General features: G+C 41.3%; 1 protein-coding gene across 1 annotated transcript; it reads right to left on the bottom strand.

Annotated features, from left to right (window-relative positions):
• Positions 1-4,465: 4,465 nt before the first annotated feature.
• On the bottom strand, positions 4,466-14,541 carry tnpo2b (transportin 2b). The gene is made up of 24 exons (XM_030740425.1): positions 14,353-14,541; positions 13,641-13,740; positions 13,337-13,412; positions 13,062-13,211; positions 12,713-12,819; positions 12,471-12,604; positions 12,263-12,344; positions 11,591-11,713; positions 11,371-11,489; positions 11,193-11,253; positions 10,912-11,083; positions 8,879-9,031; positions 8,361-8,586; positions 8,091-8,262; positions 7,790-7,984; positions 7,546-7,704; positions 6,930-7,017; positions 6,737-6,835; positions 6,527-6,622; positions 6,316-6,391; positions 5,918-6,017; positions 5,726-5,800; positions 4,713-4,842; positions 4,466-4,606 (listed from the first exon to the last, which is right to left on the bottom strand). Exons 2-23 carry the CDS (start codon positions 13,737-13,739, stop codon positions 4,735-4,737), a joined length of 2,670 nt encoding a protein of 889 aa, XP_030596285.1. The 5' UTR covers position 13,740; positions 14,353-14,541; the 3' UTR covers positions 4,466-4,606; positions 4,713-4,734.
• Positions 14,542-15,065: the final 524 nt, after the last annotated feature.

Consider the following 15,065-nt stretch of genomic DNA (forward strand, 5'->3'; position numbering starts at 1 on the left):
AAAGAAATCTGGGAGGGGGCAGATACTTTTTCACAGCAGATTAAAAGTGTCTTTAAATGCAAGGTATGAAATCATACTCTTAGGTTTATTCTTCAAGCATATTAGCAAAAAACAGACCAAAGTGAACTAACAGTAAGTCTTCATGAGGGTATGACAGAAGTACCTGCCCCTGTGGGATCAGCCACCAGAGTCATGCAGTGCTTCCCTTATTCTTTGTAAATTTTATCCTTTTTATGACACCAACTTTACATCCTCTGGGACATGAACAAAAGGCAGAATAAGAACACCTACAGAAGATGAAAAACTGTTCATATCAATTTACAGCTGAAACAAACGCATAACTGAGCCTAGATTGTTATCTGTCAAAGCCAGCCAACTTTCTCACAGTTTTTTCACTAGATGCAGATTTTGTGTGCTGATGTGTAAAGTGTTTTATTTAGTTTAGAGACAGAAAAGCAATAAATAAACAGGGAAACGCTGAGAGAGAGATAAATGTATGGATTTTTTTTTTTTTTTGAGAACTCACTTCTTTGAAATTGTGTTAAGGCTTAAAGTTGAGGTTGTGTCTGCTTTGATTGACAGCTGCATCGTCACATACAGCTGTTGATCCATCTGTAAGGCCTCATCTCCAGGGGCAGTGCTAAAGGGTAGGACCTGGGGAGGAACTGCCCCCCACTTAAACTGTGTTGTCGTGTCAACAGGGGGGGGGATAAGGAGACCCCTTTTTTGTGAAGGAAAAAAAGTTTTATTTTCCTCATCACATCACTTTAAATGTATAATTACACATTGTTAAATAATATTACATGTAATACTTCCTAAACTGCATCTGCGTAATTTCAGGAATCACTTCTGGCTATTAAAAACATAACATGGCTGATGTTAATGTATATCTATATATGTTATGCTCACCTTTTTAAAGTAGTTGGGAAGATAATGTTATGTGTGTACCTAAAATTAGATTAGTTGCTCTCATGTGTTCACTGCTGACCAAATATATTTGTTCATTCAAGGGGCCTGCACTCGTGGACTAACCATATTATCACAGCATTCTATGAATGCATTGCCACAGATGTACAAAATGCACACTCAACAAAACACTGTATAGTTTTCACATAATGTATATTTTCACATAATGTAAAATGTATATTTAACTGAATATTCTACAAACAATAGTGAAAATGTGAAATATATGTGCAAAGTCCATATTTGAAATTACATAGAGCAGCTGCACATAAAATGCAATATTTGAACAACAGTCAAAAGAAAAGAAAATGCCAAGTTTTTCCTTTTTGCACCACTACATGGTGAAGTAATTTGCTCTTAGATCTGGAAGTGATCTCGCATGAAAATGCATTTAGTGGTTAAAGGTAGCAGTTTAGCAGGACTGTTGGACATTTGCATCATTACTTTTCCATACAGGAACAAACACTGCTGTGAAACCTGAACCAAAGCAAGCAATAGTACTTTTATTTCCTGAGACTTCTGCAGATTGATTCTGTGAAAACATGTCTTTGTCCCACAAAGCTAGAACTCCTAACGACTGAGGAAATTCTGGATTCGTTAATATTTCCAGAGTTATCCCATGGCTAGGTTTTTGGAGGAAAAGAAAATGCAGCATGAAAAAAAAAAAAAATTGTAGTTGTGGGGCTTTATCATTTTTAAACGTAGCGTAGACTCCATACCTTCACTATTGGATAAAAGACACCGGCCTGGCAACTGAACCATCCTTCAGTATCCATGACACATTTTATTTAAAGAATCCAAAAATCCACCTGGATTTCCAAGAAATTACACGCAAACTATAAATCATATAATAGACTGAAAGCATTTTTATTTCCATTCCCACCTTCCAAAAAAAGGGAACACGACTGGCGAAAGTAACTCACAGGAAAGCAAAAAGTACCAATGTCTTTCTGCCAAACTGCAACATGCTCTTTATTATATAAACAGAACTGACAAATAAAATGACTTCTCTTTAAGAAGCTGCGGTGGCCCCCTTTTCACTTCAAATTCATCATATTCATGACTGGCACTAAAGCATACTACATCCAAAGAAAATATACACTGATCTTGCCAATACAAAAACTGCTCATGAAGATTAAAAATAAAAAATAAAAAAAATCTGCAGTAAAGCAAATGAAAAAATGCTAAACATGAACAAGCAATCAACCTTTTTTTGTGTACAAGATTTGAACTAAGAGACAACAGAGACAGAATTAAACTGGGGTTAAGATTGTCTCATATTTGAAATAACTAATGATCTGTTTGATTATCTCAATGGTCACAGTCTAGGTCAAATCAAGTGCCACTGCCTGTTTCCAAATGTCTAAATGCTGCAAAACACTGGCAGATTATCAAATGAAAAAAATATTGATCCCTGTAGTCAATTTTGCTGGCTAAACCTTAATGATTAGTCATAAAAGCCCTGCTGTGCACCTAACTCTAAACCAGCATGACAAACATAGTGAATATTGAAATAGCAGCTCATCAGTACTGACTGCCTGCTTTTGAAATTTCAGTGGCTATTGCTCTTTGGCAGTGTCCTAGCTCTTATTATTTGAAGTGTACTGTGCTCTCTACTTGTTGTGAATTGAGGTGGTGTGTTGGTGTGTAAAGGGCAGTCATTTTATTCTAAAATATTCATCAAACTGCACACACACACACACACACATACACACAAGGTGAAAACACCAACACTGAGCATGCACACAAAGTAGGCTGGGGCAGGCTACAACCCTTCCAAAGAAAACAAAATCATTTATACCTCTACTATACACACATCGTATCTAACTATCAAAAACATGCTCATAGGTAAAAAAGGTACTCACGCGCACCTACTCATGCAGGATCGCACACACGCACACATACACACCTCAGCAATATGGCAAGGTTAGTCATTGTAAAAGTGCGGATTAGTCGCAGTTTCACAAAGTTGCTTTTATTTGCCATTTAGTATTGGGATATTTTTGCCAGTCACAGACACTTATTTTCACAGTGCAACACATTATGACAAACACTGACATTAGGGTCAAGACATTTCATATGGGTGAGGTTAAAAAAAAAAATCCATACAAAAAAGAAAAATAGGTAAAATAAAATTTAAAAAAAAAGTGCAAAAACAACTTAACAGTCACTGAAAATAGCATTAATTAAATTTTGTGTTAAGTGTGCGAATTTAAGTCGTCTATATATAAAAAAAACAAAACAAAAAAACCCCAAAACAATAATCATCAGTAGCAGCAAAAAAAAGAACCAGTTTTAAAACATTATAAAGATAACAATGACACTGCCAATCACTGTTTTACCTAAGATATTGATATGGCATCAAATGGATATCAGTACGAATGTAGACAAACGCATATACTCGCACGCGCACGCACGCACACACACACACACACACACACACACACACACACACACACACACCTACACACACACACACACACACTTGGTCACAGTTAACAGGTGCCAAGGACATTGTGGTGGGAGTCAAGTTTTAGCTCGGTACCATATCAAAAACAATACACATTTTCACACACTGTTAACACAGAATGCTGAAGTAAGGATCTACAAACTGCACATGCACACGCGCGCGTACATTCACACGCACAAAACTGCAAAGAGACAACTAAAAATGTGATTTTCTTGGTAAGATTTGCTCCCCCTCTGGTGAGAAAACAAATGTGTTAGCCCTAATCCTCCCTTCGTAGAGGAATGATTGCTGTGAAGCCACAAGGAAAGATGCTTTCTTTTTTATTTTTTCCTCTCTCTCTTACCCTGGTTTGATCAGGTAGAAAATGTGACAGGAATATGTCTAGTAGATAGATAGCTCTGTGAAGCAGCACTCTGGTCAAAAATGAAGGTAGGAAACATAGATGAAGATAGCGAGATTATCTTACAGTTAAGTATCTTTTCAGTGACTATGGATGAAGTAATCTATACTGAATCCTATTCCCCGGAAAAGAAACGTATCACCCAGAAAATGAACAGAGTTTAGACACCTGTCGGCCCCTAACTACATGTAGTAGGTCTTAAAAAGTCTGAATTATAGTGCCACCCGCAGTCTGTTAAATGTACTGCATGTACAGAATGTGCAAGTTTAAATGTGAGAGTCTGTGTTCATTGGTCTGTCTCTGTCAGTCAAGAAATCTATTACTCTTAAGTTTAAGAATCCCATTAAAATCTCAGCTGTCCCTGTCCTCAAAGACAAGTAACAGACCTTTCTGTGGCGCTTTTCCCCTTACTTGTTATTGAATTCCCTCCCTCTCTTTCCCTGAACTTTCTCTACGCTGGTATCTTTCCCTGCCTCCCTCTTTCCCATCTTAGATCTCCCTCCATCTCTCCTCCGTGTCCTTCTCTCTGTTGCTCTCTATCTGTCCCTACCAGTTAGTTTTTCTGTGTCGGGTCCCTGCCTAGTTAATCTAGAGGTGTCCCCCCTGTCCCTCCCTCCCACCCGCCCACCCTCCCTCTATGGACAAACACATAGGGCGTGGGGGCCGTCCATCAGGGGGAGCGGCCAATAGCATCCCTCTCCCTCCCCCCAGATCAGGGCAGTGCAATACACAGATGGATGAGTTTCCCATTCACCCTCCTCCTGCTGGCTCACCTGGAAGGATCAAAAGAGAGAGAGATGGACACAAAGAGGTTCATTTTAGTAAAAATGCAGCTTGTACCTCTGGTGTGAGTTTAAATACAGCTGGATATGGGATTACCTCTTAGGTGGGTGTAGAGAATCTAAACTCCATAGCAGGCTGCCAGTCTCTCCTTCAGCAGTGGTGGGAACTGCTCTGAAAACTGCTGCCAGTTCTCCTCGCCAACCTGCTCCTTAAAACCATGCAGAATCTTTGGGAACAGATAGAAAATGGCATATCTTTAATACGTCAAACAGGTAGGAGAGGTGGATTCATCGACAAACAGAGGTGAGTCAATGATTTGACCCTGCCTGACTGAGAAAGCAGCCCTGATCCTTCTTTCATCAACTGCTCTAACTAACATTTCCACTAAGAGTTAATAAGAAATAATTCACAGCTGTTTGGGAATGGTGTAACTTTTGAGTATCCTGCAACCACTGCTTACTGTATTACAGACCCACTGAATGTGTCTCTTGTGGTCATGTTCTAACCAACACAACTGCAACCAAGCCAACAATCCAGCTGTTGGAACAAGGGCTGGGGCTAGCTGGTTAGCAGCAACTCAGCTTTCAAACTAAGACCACAAAGATTGCAGAAGTCAGCAGGACTCCCACCCAAGTAAAGTCTTTGTGTGTAAAACACTGTCCACCAACTGGTGACTCAGTCAGGGACATGGAGTGAATCTGATGTGCATCATGCAAAATTTTGTGGGAATCGTACATTTTCCTCTGTTGAGGAGATCAAAATAACAAACTGGGCCAAAGCCAGTTTAGAGCAAAAATAGTATAAAGCTAAACACATAGGTCAGGCAGGTTCATCAATTTCACTTTGTGTACCATGGATGATCAGGGTATAATGAGACAGGGACATAATAAAATGCATCAAAATCCTATAGAAGTTGTGTGGCAATGCAAATACATATAATCAGTTTGATCCAAGTTCATGTTAAAGATTCCTTCCTAAGTATACTTCATTTTATAATGCAGCAGAGGGAGAGGGGAATTATTTTGTGGTGAATTAAAATTACTTTTTGGATGGTACTAGCTGTGGAAACACAACTTGAACTTGCCCCTTAATATGAGCTGGACCCTCACCTTGTAGAACATATCTCTAAGATCATCTTTAGGATTCACCCAGGAGGCCACTGCGTCACAGAAGAAGATGAAGTCCTAAACACAGAGGAAAACATGAGATCTCAAGATCAATCTCCAAACTATCTTTCAATTTAGTTTACAGCCAAATACACACACTGTGAACGCTAATGACGGCATTGTACAGTGTCTCACCTGCACCACACCTCCAGGGTTCACACCAATCATAATACAAATCCCACGGAAGGCGGAGTCTTTCTCCTCATTGTCTCTGATGTTTCGGAGAGATGTACACCTGAAGCGTACAATTATTAAACCGGTTAGTGGCCATTAAACATGATGCTGCCATAACTATTGAGTTCATGAGTCCCATCTTACTAGCAAGAGAAACCAACTTCCAAAACTAATGGGAAACGTGCAAAGTGCTGTGTTACTGGGCAAGAGAACTCAATTTTTCATTCCTATTGCTCTGTGAATTGAATAATATCCTGAAATTAAGAATGTCAGTTCTCTAAATAACGCTGGCCATTAGAAGTTTAAGGCACATTCCCTTTGGCCTCACTTTTCAGACCCAGAATCACACAATCTCTCACCAGGGTCGGATGAACTGCGGCAGCATGGGAGCAACCTCCTGAGGACACACGTAGCCCAGTCGGCCAATGGTGATTGCTGGAAGAGGACAGAGATAAGTCAGCCCTGCTCTTAGAAAAGTGCACATCTATATGGCTGGCACAACTGACAAAGTCTACAACCTCTCCAATTCTCCTTGAGAACATGCATAAAATTATCTGTTTAATTATATACCAGTGTTCTCCAACAGGGTCTTGGGAGTATTGGGTCGATTAATAATCTCAACCAGCTGGGTTAGAACCATAGCAATATATGGCTGCATCTCCACTCCTGGCAGAGCAGAAAACAAAATGACACACGGCATCTCACACTGAACTGCACATGCCACGATCAAAGAGAATTAGCATAAATCCATGGCACAAAAAAAGGGCTTCTTCCACTTACCCATCTGCATACAGATCTCTCCTATGGCCCAGGTAGCATTGTTGCAGACGGAGATGAACTCTGGATTCAGATTTGTTCCGAGGATTGGCATGAATTCAGCTGAGAGACGCACACAAAATGTTAAAAGACAGAATAATGGGACACGTATATGTATGTACAGGTACGTAAGGGTAACACACAACTAAATAATTACCGATGCAGGGTTTGACGTGAGGAAAGCAAGCCTTGGTCAAATCGCCCAGCAGAGCAAATGAACTCTGTCTTACTTCAGGCATCGTATCCTGGGACAAAAGAGAGAGAGAGACGAAGACTAATGTGAATATACACCAACCCAACAAATGACAAAGAATTTACCAGTAGCACATCTAACAGCTCATGGAAGTTGTCTTTCTTCCGTCTTCCAAAGCGATCTTGAAAATTATTTTGAAAAGATGAGCTGTCTAAAAAGAAAAGTGTGTTTTATTCCTGACAAATCTTCTATCAAATGGCTGTAAGCGCTGAAATATGGCACATTTCCTCTAGTTACTTCAAATTAAAATTGAATACTGAGTAAAAGGCAGGAGTAGTGGGAAATATTCAGTTTGCATTATCATTTCTAATTAGAGCTCTGATGCAAATGAACAGGGAGTTTTTATTTTTAAATCAATCACAATGACAACGATGTACACACATGCACATTCCCTGCAAATTCCTCACGTGTGTAGTTAAGTTGATTTTCATGACTAATAATAATAATGAAAACTTAAACATAGACTACATTAAATGACTAACTTTAAGGTCTTTTCAGGACAGACATAGCCTCTCCTCACCTGCATGCATTGGAATAGCAGGGTCATGATATTACTGCGAGCCACAAGCGTGTCCACATGCCCCCCAAGTCCTTCTGCCAAGCCACTTAAAAGATCCAAGGCCACAATCATGAAGTCCTTGTCAGGTGCTTCATACTGATCTGGCTGTTGACTGTACATCTGAGATACGCACAAAACAAGTGTCATTTATGTAAAGCAGCAAAAGCATAAACTGTGAGTCATTAAATATGCCTGTTTGGATCACCATGGCTTGAGCAAGGGTCTTCTGAACCAGGGTGACACATCGCTGGTAGACGGGCTCGCAATAGGGCAGGAAGCCGCTCTGCAGCGCTGTGGCAACAGAAGACAGACACTCGAGCAGAGGGAAGAGATCTTTGTCCTCGTCCTTCAACTCATTCCACTTTGCTATCAGTGGAGGCATCAGCTTCTGTATGTACTCCTAAATTAAATAAAAAAAAAAAGGGGGTGAGAGTTTTGTCTTTGTTTTTGCCATTTTCTATGTAAACATGTGCAGTTGTGTCTAAGTGTGTAACATTTGGGCTCACAGGCTGGTTCAGATGGTGTCCCACAGAGTCTGCCAGTGTTCCTATGGCATCATAGAGAATAAGGAGGTTCTTGTGCTGGTACTTCCCAAAAGCAAAAACCAGCGTGTCCAGGATGAAGCTCAAGTACGGCACCAGCTCTGTACATGCCTCCTCCTCAAGAGTGGCAAATGCACTGTGGGGAAAGACAAGATTTGTTTAGGAATTTATTAGTGATAAATTAGAAAACACAGCACACAGAAAACAGAAAAACAAAAAGGGGAAGAGCTATACCTGCACGCCGCCTCCTGCACTCTCTTATTGCCATCCAGGATGCGTTTGAGCAGCTCAGTCATGAGGGGTTTGAGGTGAGCATCAGGGGGCTGGCTGACCACCCAGTGGGCATAGCGACTGAGGGTCCAGCAGGCAATGGAGCGGACCAAGGCCTTCTTGTCGCATAAACACTGGATGAGGTGGGGGATAAGCTCAGGCAAGTAAGGTACCATACCCTGCATACAGCCTGGAAGGATGAACATTATTTTTATTCATCACAATTATGAAAATAAAAAAATAAATTATGTTGTTCTTTGAAAATTAAAATCAGATTCAATGTTTTAGAAAGGTTTACACATTATGTGAAGGGCCTCCCGCAGTTAGTCTTAAATTTATAATCCACAAAAGAAAAAAATTTCTCTAAGTGTTTTTTCAACCATGTTCTAGTAAAAGTTACAGAATAAATATTATAGAATTGGAGATAAACATAATCAGATCCTCTTTAAGTGTGACCTATAACATAAGTCCCTCTATCTTACCCTCAGCGATAGCCCCAAGCACTAGGATGCCAGACTCCTTGATGACCCAGTCAGGATGGAAAAGCAAGCCTTTGAGCAAGGGGAGGAGATGGGGCAGCAACTCCTCACGAAACACATTAGCAAGAACGTCGAGAGCGGCAGCGGAGCACTTCCCTGAAAAGGGGAAAATCCAAAGTCAGCGCTGGATAACTGTGAAACTGTCCCAGGAAAAACTAACACAACAGGGTTATATAGAACTCCAAACAAACTGTAACAAATGGAGAAGGTTTGTAAACGCTCCCCCTGAGAAGATTTTGTAAATCAATCACTTTTTATACATATTTAATATACTGGTAAGTACCAAAATGATTTTTGTGTTTCTGTCATGGTTAACCCACCAGTATCTGCCAGCTCTTTAAACTGAACTGATATTTTTAATGCTAAAATAGAATTACTGTTGTTATTCGTGAGCTTTTAAATTTACTGTTTTACAAAAAAGCTGAAAAAATAGTAACACGTTTTTTTATTTTTTGATTAAGATGCCAAATTACAATTATATACTTGCATTTCTGAACAAAAAAATTATTTTTAGTGGTTTTAGAAAGTTATGCTTGAGTTTTGCATTTGGCTACAGTCAGTGTCACTACTGGTAGTGTGCCACCATGTGCCATTGCCAGGTTTGCTGTGTCTTCCAGCACAGTCTCAAAGCATGGAGCAGATTCCAAGAGAGAGGCAGTTACTCCAGGAGAGCTGGACAGGGCTGTAAAAGGCCCTTAACACATCAGCAGGACCAGTATCTGCTCCTTTGTGCAAGGAGAAACATGATGAGCACTGTCAGAGCCCTACAAAATGACCTCCAGCAGGCCACTGGTGTGAATGTCTCTAACCAAACGATCAGAAGCAGACTTCATGAGGGTGGCCTGAGGGCCCGACATCCTCTAGTGGGCCCTGTGGTCACTGTGGAGCCCATTAGCATTTGCAATAGAATACCAGAACTGGCAGGTCCACCACTGGTGCCCTGTGCTTTTTCACAGAAGAGACCAGGTTGCTGTCTGTAACATCGTTCAGCATGACTGGTTTGGTTGTGGGTCAGTAATGGCCTGGGGAGGTATATCCATGGAGGGAAGAACAGACAAGGCAACAGCACCCTGACTGTCATTAGGTATCAGGATGAAATCCTTGGACTCACTGTCAGACCCTAGCCTGGTGTAGTTGTGTCCTGGGTTCCTCCTGGTGCACAATAACGCCCGACCTCATGTGGCGAGAGTATGCAGGCAGTTCCTTAAGGATGAAGGAATTAATACCACTGGCTGGTAAGTGTGTCCAAACTTTTGACTGGTACCGTGTGTGTGTGTATATATTTATTTGAAATTTCATGCTCCTAAGTGGAGGAATTTAAGTATCTTGGGGTCACCTATGGTCACAAGCTTTTGTCTGAGATCGCGGATACAAGCGGCGGAAAAGAGCGTCCTCCGAAGGGTGGCTGCCCTCTCCCCTTGAAATAACCTGAAGAGTGCAGTCATTCGAGAGGGGCTCAGAGTAGGGATCTGCATCGTAAGGAGCTGTTGAGGTGGTTTAGGCATCTGACTAGAATGCCTCCCAGTCACCTCTTGGGTGAGGTGTTCCAGGCATGTCCTACCGGGAGGAGGCCCTGAGGCAGACCCAGGACACACTGGAGAAAAATTCTCTCTCTCAGCTGGCCTGGGAACACCTCAGTGTTCCCCTGGATAGGCTGAGGAGAGGGAGGTCTGGGTTTCTCTGCTAAGGCTGCTACCTCCATGACCCAGCCCCAGATAAGTGGAAGAAAATGGATGGATGTATGTTCACAAGATCAGCTAATTTTGCTTTTTTCCTTCTAATGCTTAGATTACTTTAAGTCATAAAAGTATTCAGGCACTAAATTATACTGATGGCCAAACATCAAGAAAATGCATAATTTTATTATAAACGTTATTAATTTAGATGTATATTGCATTTTTATGCTTTTCTGCTCCTTTTGTTGTGTTTTATTGAGGAACTCTAATCTCTATTCTAACTTTGCACGTGAAACATACGTAGGTTCCAGTCAGAGAGTGTATCATCATCGTCGTCCTCATCTTCATCAATGTCCTCCCCCTCCTCGCCCTCCCCTCCTTCGTGCTGCAGAGTGACAGTGCGAGATTTGTGGAATCGAGGCTTGATGTCCTGCTCGCTGTCTGGAATGGTCTCATCCTCTTCGACATCACCCTGGAGGACATCAGAGCTCAAGGTGAATACACAATGGACACAGGTAAACAGCAAAACACCAGAACAGAAGGCAGAGTGTTCGTGCTGGATTTGTCCAGAGGCTGCTAACCTTGAGTAGAATAATGTCTATCTCAGAATATTTCATTCCATTCACCAAAATAGGTATCAGTCTGGGGAAAAAAAAAAAAAAAAAAAAAAAAAAAAGATATAGAAAGCCACATTACTACTCAGATGAAATTATCTCATCATTATCCCAGTCTGTGCCATGTGGGAATGCGAGCACTCACTGAACCAAGTGGCCAGAAAGGGCCTCTTTACAGATGGGCTGTTCAGCCAATGTCAGCCAGAACTCACAGGCCTCCAGGGCCACGTTCTCATCTGGGTCCTGCGTCCGCTGCAGCATGTACTGGAGGGGGGGGGCAAAACAGCTGATTAAGAGGAAGTGGAGGACAACAGGAAAGCCAAACATAGTCTGGAGGAGTTGGTGGAGTTGAGTCAGGCCTTCACCTGGATGATGCTGTGCATGTGTGGGATGAGGCGGTCAATTCGGACTTCCAGGAGCATGACCAGAGCCCTGCACACGTTCTTCCGCACTTCACTGTCTTCGTCACCAGCCAGAGCAAACAGACTCTTGATAGAAAAGAAATAAATAGAGAAAGAATACAGATGACAAACAGAAGGGAAAGATGAATATGGTTGACAAAAGTGAAGGAAGAAAATCACCATGTTTTTAGAAAAAGTAATTTAATATTTAAAAAGGTTATAAGAGGCCTGGACAATTTAACTAGAGCTCAGCAACATTTTGGCCCATCAACGAAACCAGGATAACAGCAGATATGTTGTCCAACAGGCATAAATATGAAATCTTTTTTTTTGTTTGTTTTGCTGAACATAAGGCAGAAAAAGATGCTTGGAATAGTTTAGAAATTATGTCATCACATAGTTTGTCTAGCAGAGCAGCTCTGACGTCATTATTTACAGAACTGTCAGCACCATCTCCAACACGTGACAGAGTGTCTTCACAGTAAGCTGAAAAAAATGCCATGCTCATGTAGATTTTGTTTGAAGCCGACTTTCATGAACTGCATTACTTTTGCTTCAAAAAAACCAAAGCAACTCATTGTCCAAAACTGCACAAATTTCATTAAAAAGTAGGTAAAAAAATGTTGAATTTCTCACCTCAATAAAAGTGTCGATGTTATCCATCAGAGCCTGAGCTCGGCCAATGATAAACTGGTTCACACAAGCTATAGCATGGGACCTTGGCCAAAAAAAAAAAAAAAAAAAAGGTTAATAATTTTAACAAGGAGATTTTAGATGACTGCTGAGAATCAAAGAAAACTGCTGTATTGACAGATTCAGACACCAAGACATGCATTTCACTGACCTAATCTTAGGGCTGCAGTGTTTGAAAAACTGAAGGAATTTTGGAATCATGATGTTGAGAGGTCTGTTTAAAGCATCGCTATCCAACAGCTCTGATGAATCCTCACAGATCTTTTGCAATGCTCCAAAAGAACCCTGGCAGAGAAACAAAATCAGAAAGAGAGAGAGAAAAAAACTCCATAAATTTTATTATCAAATTATCATTACACGGCTGTGCATGTGCTTAAGGTATATAAGCCTAACCTCGCAGGTATTATAGTCCTCTGAGTTGAGCAAGTTACAGAGCTGAGGCAACAGCTCTGGCCAGGTCTGCAGCTCTCCTTTAGAGGCTATGGTTGTGATCAGAATGCCTGTATGATTAAAAAAAAAGTTAAAAAGTTGCACACAAGTAAATTAGGCTTTAAAACTCGGCCTAAAAACTCACTCTCTGTGATTTAAAACATCTTGAAAATACCGCACTAGCTCCCACACAACCATATTACCTGCAAAAATTCACCCACCTCCATGATAATCTGACTCACACACTGGGTAGAAAATCCAGCTAACTCAACCCTTTATTTCTCAAACTTCCCTCTCTCACTAAAACACCCACCGATTGTAGCTCTGATAAGCGGTGAAGGGTCTCCGATGTTGTTGAGGCATTCTCGTTTGATGAAGTCAGCCACATTGGGAGGGAAATTCTGGTAGTGAGCTTTTACATTGTTCTTCAGAATCAGACCGCTCAGAGAGCGAGTGGGCTCATCTTGAAAAGGAAGACAGCAGAGAGGCAGCACGAAAACGCAAAAGGTGTTGGTTAGATATAGAGAGGTAAGCAAAGTTGAAACAGAATTCAGTAAACATTTTTTTTCTTGATGCGCACATACTTACCTTCAGATTTTAGGCTTGTGAGGACAAAGATGAGATAGTTGTTGAAATCTGGAAACTGATTAAGTTGTTCCAGTTTCTGCAGTGTCTGCTAAGGAAGTCAATCATCCATAAATACAAAGCAAGAATTCACACATTCTCACAGACACTCGATACAAGATGAACGAACAGTATCTTCTCATTGTCCTCCACACTGACACACCAGCTCTCATGGGGGAGGCAACATTTCACAGCTCTCCTCTCACCCGAACTGTCAAAAAAAAAACAAAAAAAAAACGCACGCACACACAGCCAGATGTAAAGATACTTCTTGCACAGCTCTCTGTGTTGCTGTGTCTGGGGACTGGGAATCCTTGAGTAGCTGAAGCACTTGCTGCAGACCCTGTTCATCTGGTTGCCACTCCATCCTACAAGACACACACACATTATCTGTTTAGGGGCTCACTGCAGCATCTGTAATAACTACAAAACAAACATAATGCTGTCTTACTAAGAGCAGTAAATTGTAAAATAGCCTCACAACTGGCTCTTTCATTCGAAATTTGAGACAAAATATTGGATTCACAGTAAATATTTGTGCACAGTGTAGCAAGACAGTGCCGCGGAAGCAGGGGCGTTTGTTAACATTTTACATTTCTGTGAGCACCACCGACGCGCAGTGGTCATTTGCTGCTTCACGAATAAGTGGCCAAACATCAACAACTCTCAACTAAGACCCAAAGAGCCTTTCTTACGCGAGGCCCAGACGGCAAAGGCGCAAATGTCTCGCTCAGCTAGCAAGCTAGCTTGGCGTCGCAGTAACAGGTAAACGATTCACTGATTATAGAAACGGTATCTCACGTCAACTACCCGGCTGCCACAGTCGTGTTTGTAATCCAAGCCACAAAAGACCCCACGAAATGGGATTAATTAATATGCATAACAATGCAGCCGCACATCAGCCCCCCCCCCTTCCCCTCGGCAGCTACCAGTAGCATGGGTAGCTAGCATCATTATGAAAGTAGCGCGAAAGGTGTTACCTGGTTTCTCCGATGTGGTAGATCTATATTCCTACAGACAACCGCGTAGATACGCTGTAGCCACTAACATTAAATTAAATATATATCCGCGATCTGTGTAGCTAAATACAAACTTCTAATCGCAGTAGATCTACGTGGTTGCTATGCTAGCTGGTAAGTCACAGAGATTGCATGCCTTGCAATCAAGCCGGGTGATCTGTTTGATCACGTTCGGCTTCCGTATTGGAGCGAGGCGAAAGAGACGTAAACAACTTTTAGTATTTTTATTATTTTACTGTCTGTACGGCATTTATCAGCATGTACTACTTACTTAATAACATGTGTCTCATTAGAAATATGTCATATAATTTTATTCCGTAAACTGAACACATTGTATATTAAACGTGAGTCGTTTCTCACCACAAGATGGAGCCATATTCAATACCTATAGCCTGTTGGTGTGTATAAAGTGAGACAGGGCGTTGACAGAGCAACATGGTCACCAGCGAAGACTAATAGCCAAACATGGGCGTTTCCAGGATTTTTGTCACCGGTGTGGCACAGAGCATGAATAAGGCAAATACGGTGTAGAAATTGTCATAGAAAATATTGGGTTCGTATTCGGGCTAATATGTGCATATTCAGGTAGTCCTGTCTCTTCAGACAAATGTATTAGTGACAGTGCAAAAGTTAACTATTTTGTAAAGTGGTGAGACAAGTATTTAGAACATTTT

Source organism: Archocentrus centrarchus, chromosome 1 (genome assembly GCF_007364275.1).
Source record: "Archocentrus centrarchus isolate MPI-CPG fArcCen1 chromosome 1, fArcCen1, whole genome shotgun sequence".
Classification (NCBI taxonomy): Eukaryota; Metazoa; Chordata; class Actinopteri; order Cichliformes; family Cichlidae; genus Archocentrus; species Archocentrus centrarchus.

What these genes read in the sequence shown, in the direction of transcription:
- tnpo2b (XM_030740425.1), bottom strand. Translation starts at nt 13,739, where the DNA reads ATGGAGTGGCAACCAGATGAACAGGGTCTGCAGCAAGTGCTTCAGCTA. An exon ending in CACAAGCCTAAAATCTGAAG is followed by an intron (nt 13,212 to 13,336) that starts GTAAGTATGTGC and finishes TTCCTTTTCAAG; the next exon opens with ATGAGCCCACTCGCTCTCTG. An exon ending in GACCCTGTTGGAGAACACTG is followed by an intron (nt 6,392 to 6,526) that starts GTATATAATTAA and finishes GTCCTCTTCCAG; the next exon opens with CAATCACCATTGGCCGACTG.